Below are 19,318 nucleotides of genomic sequence, written 5' to 3' on the forward strand. Positions count from 1 at the left end.
TGCCTACTCTGCAAACTGGAAGTGAGCAGGGCTGAGCAAGGAAGTGGTGTGGTGCCACCAGTACGTGCCAGGCTCTGCACCTATTCTTGGTTCTTCCTCACTACTCTTGCACTACAGACATCAGCTGGAGGGGCAGGAGCCCACAGCACAGGAACCTCCCACCACCTTCCTGACCTTTGTGGGGCCTCCTGAAATTATAGCTGAGAACCATCAGCCAGACGGACATGCGTAAAAGGACTGACTACTTCAGACTCTCTTCTTCATACATCTAATCATTCCTCCTCCTCCTGTTTTACCTGGGCAGGAGGAGGCTGTCTGCCTTCCGACACTTGGAAAGCTGGGCTGTGTGCCCCTCTGCCCTCCAATTCTCCTTCCAGTCCTCCAGCTGATGGTACCAGGCAGCTGACATCCCTGGAGGGTGGGAACCGGGTATTCTGCGTATGACCACACCTGGCCCCAGAACCCACCCATTTTGCCTCCCAGTTCCTCTCTAGACACTCTCTTCACTTGTAATGTGTTTATAATCAGCTTCAAACTTCCGTCAGGGTATGTCCACATGTAGCTGTGTGTTGACTCCAGAACCTGGTTCCAGTTTTTTGTTTGGATTTTGTTTTTCTAAAAATGGAGAAAAAGAATTGTTAGTGACACAGGAAGATTTCCTTACCTTAAGTGAGCATGAGAAGCCATAAGGACTGAGTTTTATAACCCAGCATGCCAGGACTGACCAGAAGCCAGTGAGTATGTGGGTTGGAGGGGGAAGCTACATCCCACCCCAAGGTAGGGTGCCCATGAGGACAGCCAGGGCCTGGCTTGTGGGTGCAAAGTGCCGAGCAGCCCCTCTGGCCCATTGGAATTCAGCAGCATGTAGTCACTTGCACTACTCTACCTTCTCTAAGTCAGACACTACACTTAATTTCATAAAGAAACTTTAAAAAAATAAACTGGCTGCCAGCCCTTGTTTTCTGTTGATGTCTATGCATTTTCTCCTCTGTATGCCCACCCTTCTGTGTCCTAGGCCTTTCCTAAACCTGGAGGAAATAATCCCAGTAGCACCGAGAATTGGGAGTAGGGTCTCACCTAGTTGAGATCATGCCTCACGGCTTTGGTGAAAAGAGGCTAAAGTGGCTAGGCTAAGTGTTTGAAAGAGGCTCAGGGCCACTGGGAGCTGTCCAAGTGTGAAGTATGGCTGGCTCAGCCTCTCCCTCCCCTTAGGGCCTGGAAGCCCACTCCCTTCAAGACTGCTCTCAGAGTTTATATTTAGCTGAAGTTAGCAAATGCGTTCAGAGGACAGGCAGTCCATAATCTTTCTGGGTCTCAGCATCTTCCTTAGTGAAAAGGGGAAGAATGTGTCTTCCCAGGAGGACCTGACTTACAGGACCAGGAGAAGAGGAATGAGGGTGGCTTTCCTCCCACTTCTCACAACCTGTGGCCTCCACATACCCTTACACACTGCCAAGGTCAAGAGTACCGGGCTTGAGTTGGGAGGTAGCTGAGCACTACAGGGCTTTTGCTCGAAACCACTGAATTTCCTAACTTTAGAAAAGCTATAACACCTCCCAGGCAGGTAAACCACCTTGAGACAAAACCTACAGGGAAAAATCATGAAAACAATAATATGAAACACAAGTTAATCTTTATTCAAAACTGCAGTGTTAATACATAGCTCTTGTTACAATAAACGTGCTTTTAATAATTTTAAATCTAAGCTCATCTACTTATCAGATTGCATAAAAAATTAAAACAGTATGAATTTATAGACAATAGAACTAGATCAGGATGGATATTCCATTCCTTTGTATAGATTGACACCTAAGTTCAATGCAGAGGTGATGGATGCCTTTAACACTGGAAGACAATGCTGATTAAGTTTTAAAATGTACCAAGAAAACAGTCTAAAAAACAGTATTTAGAAATGATTTTTTAAAAAAACCTTTTAAAGGAACCATTCCCTGGTCAGTCACAACTTATGCGGCTCCTTGGTGCTTCCATTCAAGTGGCTGTGAGAACAATCCTGCAGGGTGCACAGAGTGCTGGCCTCAGATCTAGTCTGACTATTCACTCATCTACACAAGGACCTGGGGAGACTCCAACAGGGCTCAGGAGGCAGAGATGAGCTGCCTGTCATCTCCAACATACAAATCCTGGAGAATACCATCTCCCCTAGTTCATGCAGGTTCCCTGGATAGAGATGTCCACATCTCCTCTGTCCTTGTCCCAAGTGAGTTGACTTAAGTCCTAGAGACTTTTATAAAGTGACTAGAGGCCCCGTGCATGAAATTCATGCATGGGCGGGGGGGGGGTGGGGGACTGTCCCTCAGCCCAGCCTGCACCCTCTCCAATCTGGGACCCCTCGAGGGATGTCCAACTGCCCGTTTAGGCCCGAGCCCGATAGGATTGGGCCTAAATGGGCAGTCGGACATCACTCTCACAATCCAGGACTGCTGGCTCCCAACTGCTCACCTGCCTACCTTCCTGATTGCCCCTAACTGCTTCTGCCTACAAGCCTGATCACCCCCTAACCACTCCCTTGCCAGACTGATTGATGCCTAATTGCTCCCCTGCCAGCTTGATTGCCCCTAACTGCCCTCCCCTACCAGCCTGGTCGCCCCTAACTGCCCTCCCCTGCAGGCCTGATCCCCCCCAACTGCCCTCCCCTGCAGGCCTGGTCCCCCCCAACTTCCCTCCCCTGTAGGCCTGGTCCCCCTCAACTGCTCTCCCCTGCAGGCCTGGGTCCACCCCAACTGTCCTTCCCTGCAGGCTCGGTCGCCCCCAACTTCCCTCCTCTGCCAGTCTGGTCACCCCTACTGCCCTCCCCTGCAGGCTTGATCGTCCCCAACTGTCCTCCCTTGAAGGCCTGGTCCCCCCAACTGTTCTTCCCTCCTGGCCTGATTGCCCACAACTGCCCTCCCTTGCAGGCCTGGTCCCTCCCAACTGCCCTTCCCTGCTGGCCTGATTGTTCACAACTGCCCTCGCTTGAAGGCCTGGTCCCTCCCAACTGCCCTCCCCTGCTGGCCATCTTGTGGGTTGGAGTGATGGTCAATTTGCATATTTAGATAGGATACAGGCCTGGTGCACAGGTGGGGGCCAGCTGGTTTGCCCTGAAGGGTGTCCCGGACCAGGGTGGGGGTTCCCTTGGGGCCTGGGGTGGCCTGGGAGTGGGGCCTGTGGTTGTTAGCAGGCTTGCCATGCCCCCCGGCGACCCAAGTGGAGGCCCTAGTATCTGGGATTTATTTATCTTCTATAATTGAAACTCTGTAGCCTTGAGCAGAGGCCAGGGCAGGCCAGGGCTGCAGGAAGCTTGGCTTCCTCCATCACCGGGGGCAACTCAAGCCTCCTGCTCTCTCCAGCTCTGTGGCCACCGCCATATTTGTTGGGTTAATTTGCATACTTGGTCCTGATTGCCTTGTGGGCGTAGCGGAGGTACTGTCAATTTGCATGTTTCTCTTTTATTAGATAGGATGACACCACAGGTTTTCTGTTCAAGTGAATAGAGTGGATAAAGAGATAAATTCTCTGAAACATCTAAGATCAACTTGCAACTTTCTAACTGAAAAGATCAGACCCTCCTCTGAAGCGTGTCATCTGCAGTCTGCTCAAGTCAGATGGACACACACACACTTGAAATTTGCCAGAGAGGAGAGCTAAACAGCCTGCCCTTTCCCTAAGCCAACCACACTCCTCTTTACAGATTATCCCCATTCCATAGAAAGCACAAGAGAAGAATCAGAAGTTGCCTCCCACCTCAAGCTATGCATCCTTAAACTGCCCTTGCAACCAATGGAGGGTGTCAGACAGGTGTCCTGTCCTATATGACAATGCTCAGGCTAGCAATGACTGAGGTGCACGGCTGCCAGATGGAGAGAAGGTGGCCTAACTGGTCCAAGTAATACTGTTTCCAAAGGACAGGAGAAATTTGGGTTCCTTTTTAAAGCAGGCTCCACTATTGATGTGGCCTGTGTTTAGCATCCTTCCACAATCAATCACTGGCAGGCACACTCACAGAAACCCACATAAAGGAACGACATTGCCAGATATTTGCACATCCAAAGTGCCTTAAGAATATATTTCCTCTCATTTCTAAAGTCATGATGCTACCAGAGAGAGCCAGGCATTGTCTGCCCAGCTTGGGAAGGACTGGATGCTTAATAACCAGGTGCCCATCCCAAGCCTTAGGATCTTCCTCAATCTCCTGTAAACACTATGTTTGCTTTGTACACAAGAAAGTCACAGAATAGCAACTGGTAGGCCTAATAACCACAGCAACAAGAAGGCTCTGAAAAGATTTAACATAAGAAACATAAAAGGTTCTGGAAGTACCTATGTGCCTGTTTACCACAAATGGCCCTGGCACTGATGTTATCCTCCTTTCTCAGAGGCAGCAAGTTAATAGGATCATGGCTTGCTCATCACTAAACACTCAGTTATCCAGTCCAGAGCATTTCCATAAGCAGAGAAACAGACCTCCTAAACTTTAGGAAAGAGGCTATAAAAACAAAACAAAAATTAAATATCCATGATGATGTCCATGTTTATAGGAATTAGGATCCTTTGCTTGTCTGTCTCAATTTCTAAAAGAACTATAATTCAGTTAAAAGGCTCTCAAATTAGGAAGCAAAATTTCTTTAAATGTTCCACTATTGTGCTTTGGATATCAAATTATACAAGTTTATAATAATTATACAAGTTTATAATTCCTTAATTAATTTTACTAGGAAGAATTTAAAACTCTGCTAAAATTACAACCTATAATACTTTTACTATTCGTAAGTCCAGATTCATACATACTAGACAAGGTCTACCTTTCACCATCATATTTGATAGCTGATGCCCTGATAGTTTCAAATGAAAAGACATATTCTGTAACACAATACTATCTGATAAAGTCTCTCAGCTCAACTTGACAAAAGGGAAAAGATTTAAAAAGAAAATTAGGGGGAAAGTGTCATGATACTGATATAAATAGGGGAAATGCAACCCATTCTGCTTTCTCTTGAAAACACCATTTAATTTAGTGCTCATGAAAACACTCACCCTAAGTCTCAAGCAAGCCTGAAGAAATATCCTATATAACTTATAATAGATTCCCCTTGATTTCAAATTACTCCATTCCTAGGTAGAGTGTGTGTGTGTGTGTATTCTCATTTTTTTTGTTTGGGGCATTTTAAAAGCATACACTAAAATCACATTTTCTCCTATCAACTAATCTAACTTGAGGAAACTGAGTTTTCTGTTACTTGTCCCTGGAACCTATTGATATTGCAAACCATCCACCATACAGATGGAATTACAACACAAAGTTTAAGAAGTGTGCACAAACTGTACACACACACATGGGTTAAGTGCTTATGAAGCAATGTAAAGTTTTTTTTAGTAAACACACTATGTTAACAGGTATTAGGAATAAGGAATTTTTTCTTTACATGATCCATGCAAAAATATTCCTAAACTTACTATAAAATACAACGTGAGAAAAAATTACAAAGAATACTTATTATAAAAAATAAGGTTACCAAAGGCTTCCATTCACCAATCTGGTTGAAAGCCTAACCAGAGTTAGAGCCCTGACCTAGTTGCCAGAGACATAAGAAGAGCAGAATCCCCTCCCCAACAAAAGCACATAGCACTTGAAACAATGATGGGGTAGGACAGGGGCATACAACCCCACCTGCCTGACAAACTGCTGAGATGAGACAAACCCTCTCCTCACACTCCCTGTGACTCTATCTGAGAACAGACTCACTCCCATTAATATAAGTTGAACCGATGTAGGTAAAAAAAGAAAAAATTCCTCAATTTCTTATATACAATATTCATATTTTAAACACAATATCCATTCCATAATAATCCCTGGCAGGCAAATGCATTTTGCCACTGCCTGACCCTCTGTTGTCCATACCTGCTTTGTGCTGAGCGCTCTCAGTTGCCATTAGAGATGGCAAAAGCGGCTCACAGATAATAGACATTAGACCTCCCCACACCCGACTCCAGATGGTCTCAGAGGATTAAGACTCCACCAAGTGGATAGGCCTAAACATAGTGGCAGCCCCACCTCTCTACAACAAGTAATCAATTTCAAATAATGTTTTGTTCCCTTTTAATAGTTAAATATTCAGAACACACAGCTGAAATCTTACCCTTCTTTGTGGGGGAAAGAACAGCAATGCCTACATATATTTTCAGCTAACTCAAATATTTCTCAGCAAAGAAAAAAAGAGAAATGATTTTCTAAACTAAATAAAGAAGAGAACAATACCCCCTGCAAATTTTTCTGTTTATTTCACATATCTTCCATCCTAGGAAAATAACTTAATTCTACATAGGGCTTTTCCAATAAAGATATAAAAAACAGCATCTCTAGCTGTAAAGAGCTTTGTAATGGTAATTTACATAGCAATCCAGAGAAAACTGCTTTGCTGATAGACAAACTGCAAACTGCCCCTAAATGTACCGGCCATACAACTCTAGTCTCTCATGATAATCTTTTAAGAATGTCCACACCAAACTGACCCCACAAGCCTAAATGAAAAGGTAGTGATGCCCATTAACCTGGCTACCCCAAGGAGCTGTGGCCCACCCTATACTCTCCTGGTCCCTACAATCCTCTCCCAGTGCAATCAGTATGAAATAACAGATGAATAAAAACCAAAATTTCATGTTTCCAACTGGCAACCTACATCAACCTCAAGATTTCAGATGCTCTATGAAGAAATTCACTTTAACACTTACATCTTTAAGACTCTGCATACATTACAACACTGCATTAGTGATACAAGTTATAAAATATTTTCCATTCCTTTGGATTTTGCATATGATGGTTTTGCATCAGTCACTGCAGGTAGTCTGAGCAAGGTTTGTTTTTGTGTTTGCTTTTTAAACATGCATTCAACTAGATATGATTTCAGAATACATTAATACTCCCTTTTCATCATTACAGTTAGCTAAAAAAATTGCCAGGCAGCCCCAAAACAGGAATTGCTTTAAGACCAACGCATAGTTAGTTGGAGACTAATGGTGCCGAGATCTGCAAGGCTGGGCCGTAGTAGTATTTAGCTAAGTGTCGAGAGCATTAAGAAGAAAGTCCTGGTTGGAGGCACGAGGCCTGCAGCACCAGCTGTGGAATATCCAGGATGTGACTGCACAGCTCCATCCTCAAACCTGGGCAGGAGGGAGAAAGACACACAATCACAGAGCTCCTCTGGCAGTGCTGCTATGAAAAGGAGGTATTTCAATTAGAGGAGGATGAAATCCAAAAAGGGCAGCAGAAGGAAAATGTTCCTGATACCCATGGACCTCACAGAGGCTTCCAATTATAACTGGAATACTACTTATTTGCAGGAGGTGGGTACAAGGAACATAGATGCATAGCAAGTACTCAATGGTTTCCTTCTTTCTTCTACTTTGTACAGACCAAATATGAGCAAAAATTTAAACACTTGGATGAACAGTCAGGTAGCATTTTTCTCATTAGTGCTTAAATTATGGTAGATTTGCCATTTTCCACTGGAAAAAAAATGCACTTTAGACAAGAGCCAACCTAGGCTTTACCAGTCACTTACATTTGCAGGCGATCACCACTGAGGGGGCACGTAGCTGTAGGTGGGCGTTCCTGGACCCCGATACGTGGGCACAGTGACTGGATGGGGGGCGACAGGAGTTGGGGAGTGGGCAGTCAGCAGGGTACCTGCAAGAAAGAGGAGTGTGTGGCAAGTAGCTGCCTCTGACAAGGAGGGAGGTAAGGAAGAGGGAAAGGGCCTTGGACCTTGACTGCTGTCAGAACTCTGATTATAGAAGAACTACTCAAAGATGTACAAGCACAGAAATCTCATAATGGTAATATATTTGTGGAAACCTTTATGCCTTCCTGTCATATAAGCATACTTAATTATTTTTGTGGATTAGATGATAAGAGACAAAATAAAAATATTATTCAGCCTTAAAAGGGAAGAAATTTGTCACATGCTACAACTCACATGAACCTTGAGAACATTAGGCTAGGTGAAAAAAACCAGTCACAAAAAGACAAGTACTGTACGATTCCACTTATCTGAAGTCCCTAGAGTAGTCATTGATAGAGGCAGAAAGTAGAATGGTGGTGTCAGGGGTTGGCGGGCAAGGAGAAAGAAAAGTTGTTTAATGGGAACAGCGCTTCAGTTTTGCAAGATAAAACAAGTTCTGGATGTGTTTCACAACAGTGTAAATATACTTAACACTATTGAACTGTACCCTTAAAAATTACTAATATGAAACAAATAAATGGAGGAGAGGGATTGAGGGAGATTACAAACCATATAAACTTCAGAGTACATTAAGCTAAGTGTATTTTTCCCTAACCTGAAAAAAAAGGCAGCGATTATCTGAGTCCTTTTGCAGAGGGAAAGGACTACCTCAAAAATATCAGCCTTCACTCTCTTCACTCTCCTGTCTCCCTGCCCACACTCATCCCAGACCTGTCTTCCCTTCCCTCTACCTGTCGCAAACATGTACTTTCTGTCTGTACATGACTGAAAGTATAATCTCTTTGCCTTCAAAGATAAGTATAGGAAAATCAAATAAAATAGACTAAGAAGAAACACATTTCTCTCTGGCATGATTTTCTTACATTGAAATAAAGTCTAGAAAACATAGAGGAAACAATATTTAAAAAAAAAAATCAATTACCAGCCCTGGGCAACCAAGTGCATCGTGTGTACCTGGACCCTGCCACAGAAGTGCCAGGGCTCCAGGCAGATGTGCCTATCCTAGCCAGGGTTCGCATCTCTCAGTGGTTTATTTTCCTTGGGAAATAAAGTCAATGAATGCCAAAGGATTTCTACAAGTAGCTGTGATGTCTATTAACACAGGACTATCTTTCCTAGACAGACAATTTGGCCTGCAAAGGAACCCATACTAAAAGGGAGTACAAGAGGTCCAATACCCCAGAATACAAAGTTGCCCTTCTGCTTTACAGAGGAGATCCGGTCACAGAGGAGATGCTCACAGAGGATATCTGGCTACTCCTAGTTCCTACTGTCAAACGGCTCAACTCAGCAACAAAGTAGCCCTCTGAAATTCAGAGAGTGCCATCCAGTCATACTCTACCAGGAGGGTACTTGGTTCATGATTTATTACTCTAACCCCCACTTCTGTTTTGTCTCAACTGAAAGGAGAAGGGGGAGAGGAAAGAAAAATATAATATGCTATTCCTTCCCAAAATATATCCTTCCACACAATTCTAGACATGAAATATTAAGGCCAGGGGTCAGAGTATTAGTGAGCTCTCCCTTCCCAGCTCTCATGACACCATAGAACAGGAAATCCAGAGTCGACTCACCTGCTGACATGGCCATAGTGGTCCCAGCCACCATACCCATGGTGACCCCGTTGCCTCTCGGAGGAGGGATGGGAGCAGGGTACATTGTCGCCGGCATGCCGTTGGGCTGCACCACTGTGGTGTGGTGGATGACGTGAGGGGGTGCTGCATACAGGTGCTGTGTGTAGAATGTGCCTTGCTGTGGGGAGGAAGAGAGACAACTGCAACAGGACTCTACACCCAGTGGCAAGACCCCAGATGGGATCTACATATACAATGCCCAAGGACAGTATCAAGAGCCCCACAGTGCACCCAAGGCCTACCTGTGCATATGGGCTTTGCTGGGGGTAGGCACTTCGTACAGGGTATATAGCAGTCTGGTATGTGTTGGGAGAGGAGGAATATGGTGGCACTGCCCCACTGGTGGGGGAACAGGACACTTTGTAAGGTGTGCCAGGAGTGTAACCTGAAACAAAGAAGCCCAATGAACTTTTCACAAATCCACATTTGCCAGACAAAGGGAAGGAACCAAGTATACAGTGAAAAGCAAATCAGTTTTCCAGCCCTGACCATACCAGATATGACACTATTGTGGCTCCACTAAGATCTGACTTCGTTACTTAATGTATAAGAATGTGTGTGTAGGGTGGGAGTCACTTGGGAAGAAGGAATAAAGACAAAAGGAAAAAGTTATACTGAAAGTACATTCAGCCTGGTCCGTGTGGCTCAGTGGTTGAGCATCTACCTATGAAACAGGAGGTCATGGTTCGATTCCTGGTCAGGGCATATGCCCAGGTTGTGGGCTCAATCCCTGGAGTGGGGTGTGCAGGAGGTGATCAATCAATGATTCTCTCTCATCATTGATGTTTCTATCTCTCTCTCCCTGTCCCTTCCTCTCTGAAATAAAATAATAATGACTTTTTAAAAAGTACACTCATATAGAAAAAGGGAAAAAGTACCTATCCCGATAGAATATAAATTGGTACAGCCTTCTTGGGACATACTATGGCATTGGTTCCATAATTTCATTTATAAAAATTTGTTTGAAAGAAATAAGCATGAGCTGCCAGTCGAGGTGGCAATGTAGGTAAACTCAGTACTGAAACCTCCCACAATCACATCAGAATTACAACTAAAGTACAGAACTATCATTCAGAACACCTGAAATCTAGCTGAACAGATAGGGGTCCTATAACTAAGGACATAAAGAAGAAGCCACATCAGACTGATATGAGGGATGAAGATGCTGAATGGGCTGGTCCCAGACCCACATGCAGCAGTTACTAGGTGTACCAGTTAATAATGGCAGATTTTGTAATCAAAGAAAACATGATAATTTCAAGAGAAACATCAAAAGTGCTTTATTCAAAGTAATGTCCATAGCTAGTTACACATTTCCCCCATCTTTCAGGTAATTTGTGTATACAGTCCCAATAGAAAGTTTCTTGTTTTGAGGCAAACCATTCAGAGAACCAATTTTCCACTTCTTCGTACATTCTGAAGTGCTGCTCAGAAAGTGTGTGTGCCATCGATTGGAACAAGTGGTAATCTGAAGGAGCAAGGTCTGGTGAATACAGCGGGTGGGTTAATACTTCCCAGGCAAGATCTTTTCATGTGTCTTTAACTGGTTTTGAAGTGTGTGATGGTGCATTATCATGAAGCAAAATTACTTTGCTGTGTCTTCTGGCCCATTCTGGTTGTTTCACGATCAAAGCGTGGTTCAACTTGATTATTTGTTGTCGGTAGCAATCAGTATTAACAGTTTCACCTGGTTTTAGAAGCCCACAATACACCACACCTTCCTGATCCTACCAAATGCAGAGCATTGTCTTCTTTCCAAAGCAATTTGGCCTTGCAGTCAATGTTGATGGTTGACCTGGATCAACCCATGATTTTGTGCATTTGGGATTCTCAAAATAAATCCACTTTTCATCACCAGTCACAATTCGATGCAAAAAAGACTTTCTTTCGTGTCGTTGAAGCAACATTTTACTGATGACTTTTCAGTTTTCCATTTGTGTTTCATTCAGTTGATGTGGCACCCCTTTTCCTTCCTTTAAAATCTTTCCCATTGCTTGTAAACGATTGGAAATTGTTTGCTGAGCAACATTTAATCTTTCTGCAAGTTGTTTTTGAGTTTGTCACACATCTTCATCCAATAATGCTTGATCTTCAAACTTTTTTGGTTGACCTGGACGTTCTTTGTCTTTCACATCGAAATTATCACTTTTAAAGCATTTAAACCAGCGTTCACAAGTATTTTGAGATGGAGCATGTTCACCATAAGCTTCCTGAAGTATAAGATAACTTTTTCTTCAAAATAATGAATTAAAACTTCCTGCAAATGTTCTTTTTTTGGCACAAAATTCGACATTTTTAAATGTAAAAATATCTATGATGCGAACACCTTCAACAAATTTGACACATGAGGTTTTTTTTTTCTTTATTGATTAAGGTATTACATATGTGCCCTTATCCCCCCAACACATGAAGTTTTGAAGCTTGCTGTCAATACAACGAAATAGCATACATATCAAATCACATATATATCACCATACGTGTAACTCCATCTATTGAAAAAATATGCATTATTAACTGGTACACCTAGTAAAAATCGGGAAGAATATCTCAATTGTGGAGCAAGGAGTCCTAGTGGCAGGAGAAGTCTCCATAATTTTTAACTGTAAAAACCTGCAAGGGTTGTAGCAGAGTGAGACAAAGGGCTCTTGAAGTCCCAGATGTTCCTCTTAAAAAGCCTGTGCAGGGACTTACTTGAACTCATGCACTATGAGCTCCAGCACTGGGGCAGAAGCTCAAAAAGTGCCAGGGACAAATGGGGAAGAACTCAATTATCTGGCGTTAAGGCAAGGGTTGGAGGGGCAGCTTTCTCCACAGACAGAAGTACTGGCAGAAGCCATTGTTTCTTTGCTGAGCCCTCCCACACAGCCCACAGGAGGCTGCGATATCTGAATCTCCATCAACCTGGTGATTCCCTGCAACCCTGCCCCACCCAACTTGCTGTCCCACCCAAACCCTTTCCAGTGGCTTTTCCTTACAACTGCCTGTCTTAGCTCATGCTGCAGATTTTCCTAAAATCTCTCAAACAAGCACCATCTAACCTCCGTGTACCCCATACCTCTTCTAAGTGGCCCAGACCTGACATTAGCAGCAGCCTAACTTGGTTTGCAGCTTGGCCTATCTTGGGCACCTCCAAGGCCAGCACAAGTAGCAACCATCTAAAGATTGCTTTGTAGCTCATGCCAGGTGGCCCTGGGGAGAGCACAAGGAGCAGTTGATCTTGGACTACAACTATTAGGAAGCCCAAGAGCCAGTGCACCAGGTGGACAGCTTTAGACCACATCAAAGCACCATCAAACCACCTACTTAGGTACCTTCTGAGTCCATCCCTTAAGAGACACACTCAAGGGGTGGACTCTGAAGGTATCTAAGCCCCACTGAAGTGAGTTCTGCTCCATGGGGTAGGCCCTTGCACAACAGATCCTCAACTGGTCCCAGCCAGTACTCACACCTGATCAAGAGGGTGCACACAACCCACACAAGGAGCACCATCTCGAGTGCCAAGCTCGGGTTACTGCAGAGACTGAGCCACTATGCCCTAAAAGACACCTGCTACATAAGACCACTCTACCAAGACTAGAAGACATAGTGGCTCTACCTAATACATAGAAACAAAAACAGGGAAGCAGCCAAAACAACAACACAAATGAAACATGTTCCAAATGAAAGAACAGAACAAAACTTCAGAAAAAGAGCTAAACAAAACTAAAATGAGCAATCTACCAGAAGCAAAGCTCAAAACGCTGGTTATAAGAATACTCACTGAACTTAGGGGAAAAGTAGAAAAACTCAGTGAGAACTTCAAGAGATAGATAACATAAAAATGGAGATAGAAAACACAAAAAAGATCCAGTTAGAAATGAAGAATACACTAACTTAAATGAAGAATACATTGCAGGGAATCACAGTAGAGAATCAAATTAGTGATTTGAAAGGTAAGAAAGCAGAAAACACCCCTCAGGACAGCAAAAAGAAAATAGAATACAAAAAATGAAGATAGTGTAAGAATCCTCTGGGACAACTTCATGCTTACCAACATTCATATAATGAGGGCACCAGAAGGAGAAGAAAGAGAGCAAGAAATTGAAAACCTGTTTGAAAAATTAATGATGTGCCCTAGCTGGTTTGCTCAGAGGTTAGAGCATCAGCCCATGGACTGAAGGGTCCCAGGTTCAATTCTGGTCAAGGGCATGTACCTCGGTTGCAGGCTTGATCCCTGGCCCCATTTGGAGCGTGTGTGGGAGGCAAGCAATCAATGTGTCTCTCTTACATTGATGTTTCTCTCTGAGTGAAATATGTCAGACAGAGAAAGACAAATGCCAGATGATTTTGTCTCTCCCCCTCCCTTCCACTCTCTCTAAAAATAAATGGAAAAAAATATCCTTGGGTGAGGATTAACAAACAAACAAACAAAATAATGACACAAAACTTCTCTAATCTGGTAAAGGAAATAGACATAAAAGTCCAGGAAGCACAGAGTCCCAAACAAGATGAACCCAAAGAGGCAAACACCAAGGCACATCATAATTAAAATGCCAAAGGTTAAAGACAAAGAGAGAATATTAAAAGTAGCAAGAGAAAAGCAGTTAGTTATCTACAAGGGAGCTTCCATAAGACTGTCAGCTGATTTCTCAATAGAAACTTTGCAGGCCAGAAAGGCTTGGCACAAAATATTCAAAGTGATTAAAAGCAAGGACCCACGCCGAAACCAGTTTGGCTCAGTGGATGGAGCGTCGGCCTGCGGACTGAAAGGTCCCAGGTTCGATTCCGGTCGGGGCATGTGCCTTGGTTGCAGGCACATCCCCAGTGGGGGGTGTGCAGGAGGCAGCTGATGTATGTTTCTCTCTCATCGATGTTTCTGACTCTCTATCCCTCTCCCTTCCTCTCTGTAAAAAAATCAATAAAATATATTTTTTAAAAAAGCAAGGACCCACAAACAAAATTACTCTACCCAGCAAAACTCCATTTAGAATCAAAGGGTAGATAAAGAGCTTCCCAGAAAAGAAAAAGCTAAAGAGTTCATCACCTCCTAACTAACATTACAAAAAATGTTAAAAAGTCTTCTTCAATAAAATTTTTTTTAAAGATAGAAAATATGAATAAAATGTCAATAAATACATATCTATCAACAATTATTTTAAATGCAAATGGATTAAAGGCTCCAATCAAAAGACATATGGCAGCTGAATGAATAACAAAATAAGACCCTTAACATATGCTAACTACAAGAGACTTGTTTCAAATCAAATGACACAGGTTGAAAGTAAAGGGATGCAAAAGATATTTCATGAAAACAGAAACAAACAAACAAACAAAAAAGCTGGGGTAGCAATACTTATACCAGACAAAACAGATAAAGTCTATACCAAGAGACAAAGAAGGACCCAGCAATTCCACTTCTGGATATTTATCCGAAGAAACCCAAAACACTAATTCAAAAAGGCATATGTTCAATGCAGCATCATTTACAATGGCCAAGCTATGGAAGCAACCTAAGTGTCCATCAATATTATTTTTAAAAAGGAATTACGAATGGCAGTGACATTAGCATTGTGGTAGCATGAGATGCTCCCTTATCTCTCCCCTTCTATCAGTAACAAGTAAAGCATCTCAAGACTCAACAAAGTCTCCTCACCCAACACACCAGAACACTGGAAAGATCCACACATCTGTACAGCTGAAAATGGTGGACTGAAACACATAAGGTAGTAGGAACTGAGGGAACAGCAGAGGTGCCACCTCCAACCCTGTTCCCCATCACGACAACTCTGGTACCCCACAGAGACAACATACATGACTTCAGCCTCCCAGTCACAGTGCCAAAGGCAACCCCAGCTCTCTCCATCCTCCAACCCCCATCCCACTGCAACAGCAGTACCCACAACCAGACAACATCGGATGTGGTGGAGGCAACCGCTATCCCGGTGACTCTGATATGTGACCCAAGCGACACTAGCAGCAACAAGACACTAGTGATCCCAGAGTAACAAACAGCAATGACAAGGCACCAGCGGCACCTGGTTCGCTGGTTCTCAAATATAGCCAGAGGCATGTCAGGTAAGAGAAACCAAAAATGTGTGCTATGGCACCATGTACTGGAAAACTAAAAAGAAGCCTCTAATTACCAACCTGTTGAACTCTTAGGATCAAAGTAAACAACAAAGTTATACCAAAATAAGAAAGGTATTGGCTACTTCAAATGCACCCAGAGGAATAACTCATCAAACACCATAAAAAATCATGGTTACATGGTAGCAGATAAAGAAAATAATAGTTCTCCATAAACCACACTTAAAGTCATAGAAGACTGAAATCTAACTGAGAGAGAATTCAAAATAGGCATCATGAAGAAACTACAAGAAAACTCAGAAATTCAGTTCAATGGGCTCAAGAATAAAATCAATAAGCAGAATAAGTAAATTAACAAAGACCTAAACAGAAATTCTGGAGCTGAAGAACTCAATAAGAACTCATGAGAATGCTTTGGAAATATAGCAGATCATATGGAATAGAGAATTGTGAGAGCTCCAGAGTAGATCATATAGAAGAGAGAATTGTGAGCTGGCAGATAGAAATCTACAAATAATTCAGGCAGATGAGTAGAAAGAACTATGATTTTTTTTCAAAAATGAAGAACTCTACGAGAACTATCCAACTCCATTAGAAAGGGCAACATAAGGATAATGGGTATTCCAGAAGGAGAAGAGAGGGAGAAAGAAGCAGAGAGCTTATTTAGAGAAATAATAGATGAGAACTTTCCACAACTGAGGTAGAAATTCAATATACAAAGTCCATGAAACTAAGAGAATACCTAAATATCTCAATGCAAAAAAAACCAAACCAAACCAAACCAAACAAAAAACCTTCTCCAAGACACATCAAAACTGTCAAAAGTCAATGATAAAAAAAGAATTTGAAAGGCAGCCAGAGAATAAAAGATGGTAACCTACAAATATACCATCATCAGGCTATCAGCTGATGAAACTCTATAGGCCAGGAGAATGGAATGACATTTAAAATATGGAAAGATACAAACTGTTAGTCAAGAATATTCTATCAAGCAAAGTTATCCTTCAGATATGAAAAAGAAATGAAGTCTTTCCCAGATAAACGAAAGCTGAGGGAGTTCACCACCACTAGATTTGCCTTGCAAGAAATGCTTAAAGGAAGGAGCTCTTCTACCTGAAACAAAAAGCACAAGTACCCAAAACTCTAAGTAAGGTGATAAGAAAACAAAATCAGAAGTTTGTGATTCAATATCAGAAAAGGCTGTTAGACAATTATAGTATAAAGGTTAAGGGAAAACAAAAACCATTCTAAATAACTACAGCTACTTCAACCTGGTAACAAACGCACTATCAAAAAACAACAATTTGTGCCAACTCAGTGGTTGAGTGTCGAACCATGAACTAAGAAGTCACTGGTTTGATTTCTAGTCAGGGCATATGCCCAGGTTGTGGACTCATTCTCTACTAGGGGCCATGCAGTAGGCAGCCAATTGATGATGTTTCTCTCTCAGCTATGTTTCTATCTCTCTATCCCTTTCTCTTCCTCTCTATCTAAAAAATCAATAAAAGCATATTTTAAAAATAAATAAATGAATAGCTATATGCCAACAAATTGGATAATCTAGAAAAATGGATAAATTCTTAGAATCAACCTTCCAAAACTGAATCATGAAGAAATAAAGAATCTGAATAAACCAATTACCAGTATGGTGATTGAAACAGTAACCAAAAACCAAGAGTCTAGGACCAGATGTGGGCTCAATGGTGAATTCTACCAAACATTCAAAAAACATTAAATACCCATCCTCCTCAAATACTTCCAAAAATTAAAGAGAAGGGAATGCTTCCAAACTCATGTTACAAGGCCAATATTATCTTGATACCAAAAACAGATAAGAACACAAACAAATAAAATTATTCAGATAAAAAATAGATTTAAAAATCCACAACAAAATATTAGCAAACTGAATAAAACAATACATTAAAAGAATCATATGCATGGTCATGTGATATTTATTCCAGGGATGCAAAAATGGTTCAATTTCTGCAAATCACTGTGATACACATTAACAGAATGAAGGATAAAAATCATTACCTTCTCAACCTAGCCTGATGGCTTAGTCAGTTGGAATATCATCTCGTACACCAAAAGGTTGATAATTCAATCCCTGGTCAGGACACTTACCTAGGTTGCAGATTTGATCCCCAGTCTGGGCATGTAAAGGAGGCAACCAATTGATGTTTCTCTCTCTCACGTTGATGTTTTTTCTCTCTCTCTATGTCCTCCTTCCATTCTCCCCAAATTCGATAAAAACATATCCCTGGATGAGGATTTTAAAAAAATCATCACAATCTTTAACAACAATAACGAAAAGTCCTAGCTGGGTGCTCAGAGTGTTGATCCATGTACTAAAGTCCACCACTTTTACTGGAAGTCCTAGACAGAGGAATTAGGCAAAATAATAATAATAATAATAATTACTATAAGTGAATAAATGGCATCCAAATAGGAAAGGAAGAAGTAAAATTGATGACATGATTTTGTATAAAGAAAACCCTTAAGACTACAAAAAACTATTAGAAATTATTAATAGATACAGTAAAGTACAGAGTACAAAATCAATTTACAAAAATTGTGATCTTTCTATATACTACTTACAAACTATAAGAAAGAAAAATTAAGAAACAACCCTATTTAAAAAATCACAACAAAAAGAGTAAAATACTTAGGAATAAATTTCACCTAAGAGTTGTGAAATACCTGTACAATGAAAGCTATAAGACATTTAAAGAAATTGAAGATGACACAAAGAAATGGAAAGATATGTTCATGTACTGGAAGTTAACATTGCAAAATTGTCCATATTACCTAAAGCAATATACAGATTCAATGCAATCACTATAAAATCCCAATGGCATTTTTCACAGAAATAGAACAACGACAAAAACAAAAAACCCTCAAATTTGTATGGAACCACAAAAGATTCCAAGCAGCCAAAGCAATCCTGAGAAAGGAAGAAAAAAAGAAAGAAAAGTTTGATTTCATCCTATATAATAAAGAGGTAATATGCAAATTGACCATCATGCCCTCACACAAGATGGCCACACCATGTGATCACAAGATGGCTGTCACAAGATGGCCGGCAGGGGAGTGCAGTTGGGGGCGACCAGGCCTGCAGGGGAGGGCAGTTGGGGGAAGGACCGGGCCTGGAGGGGAGGGCAGTTGGGGGCAACCAGGCCTACAGGGGAGGGCAGTTGGGGGCGATTGGGCCAGCAGTGTAGCAGTTAGGGTTCGATCAGGCTGGCAGGGGAGTGGTTAGGGGGTGATCAGGCAGGCAGGCGAGCGGTTGGGAGCCAACAGTCCCAGATTGTGAGAGGGATGTCCCAGATTGGAGAGGGTGCAGGCTGGGCTGAGGGGCACCCCCACCCCCAGTGCACGAATTTCGTGCACCAGGCCTCTAGTACTATAATAAAAGCTACAATAATCAAAAGAATATGGTATTGAAATAAATTGACACACACACCAAAGGATCAAAACTACAAGGCCAAAAATAAACTCACACATATATAGTCAACAAGTTTACGACAAAGTAGTCAAGAACATACAACTGAAAAAGAATAGTCTCTTTAATAAATGGTGTTGGAAAAACTGAACAGTACTTGTAAAAGAATGAAACCAAATCACTACCTTACAAAAACTAATTCAAAAATTGATTAAAGACTTCAATGTAAGACCTGAAACCATAAATTGCATAGCAAAAACATAGGTGTGCTAAGCTCCTTGACCTTGGCCTCAGGGATATTTTTTACTCCAATAGCAAGAGAAACAAAAACAAACAGGACTATATCAAACTGAAAACATTCTACATAGAAAAGGACATGGTCATCAAAATCAAAAAGGCAACCTACACACACACAAAAAAAGATATTTGTGAACCATACA

At 42.0% G+C, this 19,318-nt stretch overlaps 1 protein-coding gene across 1 annotated transcript in view; it reads right to left on the minus strand.

Annotated features, from left to right (window-relative positions):
- Window positions 1–327: 327 nt before the first annotated feature.
- FAM168B (family with sequence similarity 168 member B) overlaps window positions 328–19,318 on the minus strand; it is a 149,637-nt gene continuing 130,646 nt past the window's right edge. The window contains exons 4-7 of the mRNA XM_054720348.1: window positions 9,613–9,755; window positions 9,311–9,488; window positions 7,557–7,681; window positions 328–615 (exon numbers count right to left, since the gene is read on the minus strand). Of these exons, the coding sequence (XP_054576323.1) occupies window positions 7,569–7,681; window positions 9,311–9,488; window positions 9,613–9,755 (434 nt within the window). The 3' untranslated portion in view covers window positions 328–615; window positions 7,557–7,568. The remainder of the gene's footprint in view (window positions 616–7,556; window positions 7,682–9,310; window positions 9,489–9,612; window positions 9,756–19,318) is intronic.

This window comes from Eptesicus fuscus, chromosome 8 (genome assembly GCF_027574615.1).
Source record: "Eptesicus fuscus isolate TK198812 chromosome 8, DD_ASM_mEF_20220401, whole genome shotgun sequence".
Taxonomy (NCBI): domain Eukaryota; kingdom Metazoa; phylum Chordata; class Mammalia; order Chiroptera; family Vespertilionidae; genus Eptesicus; species Eptesicus fuscus.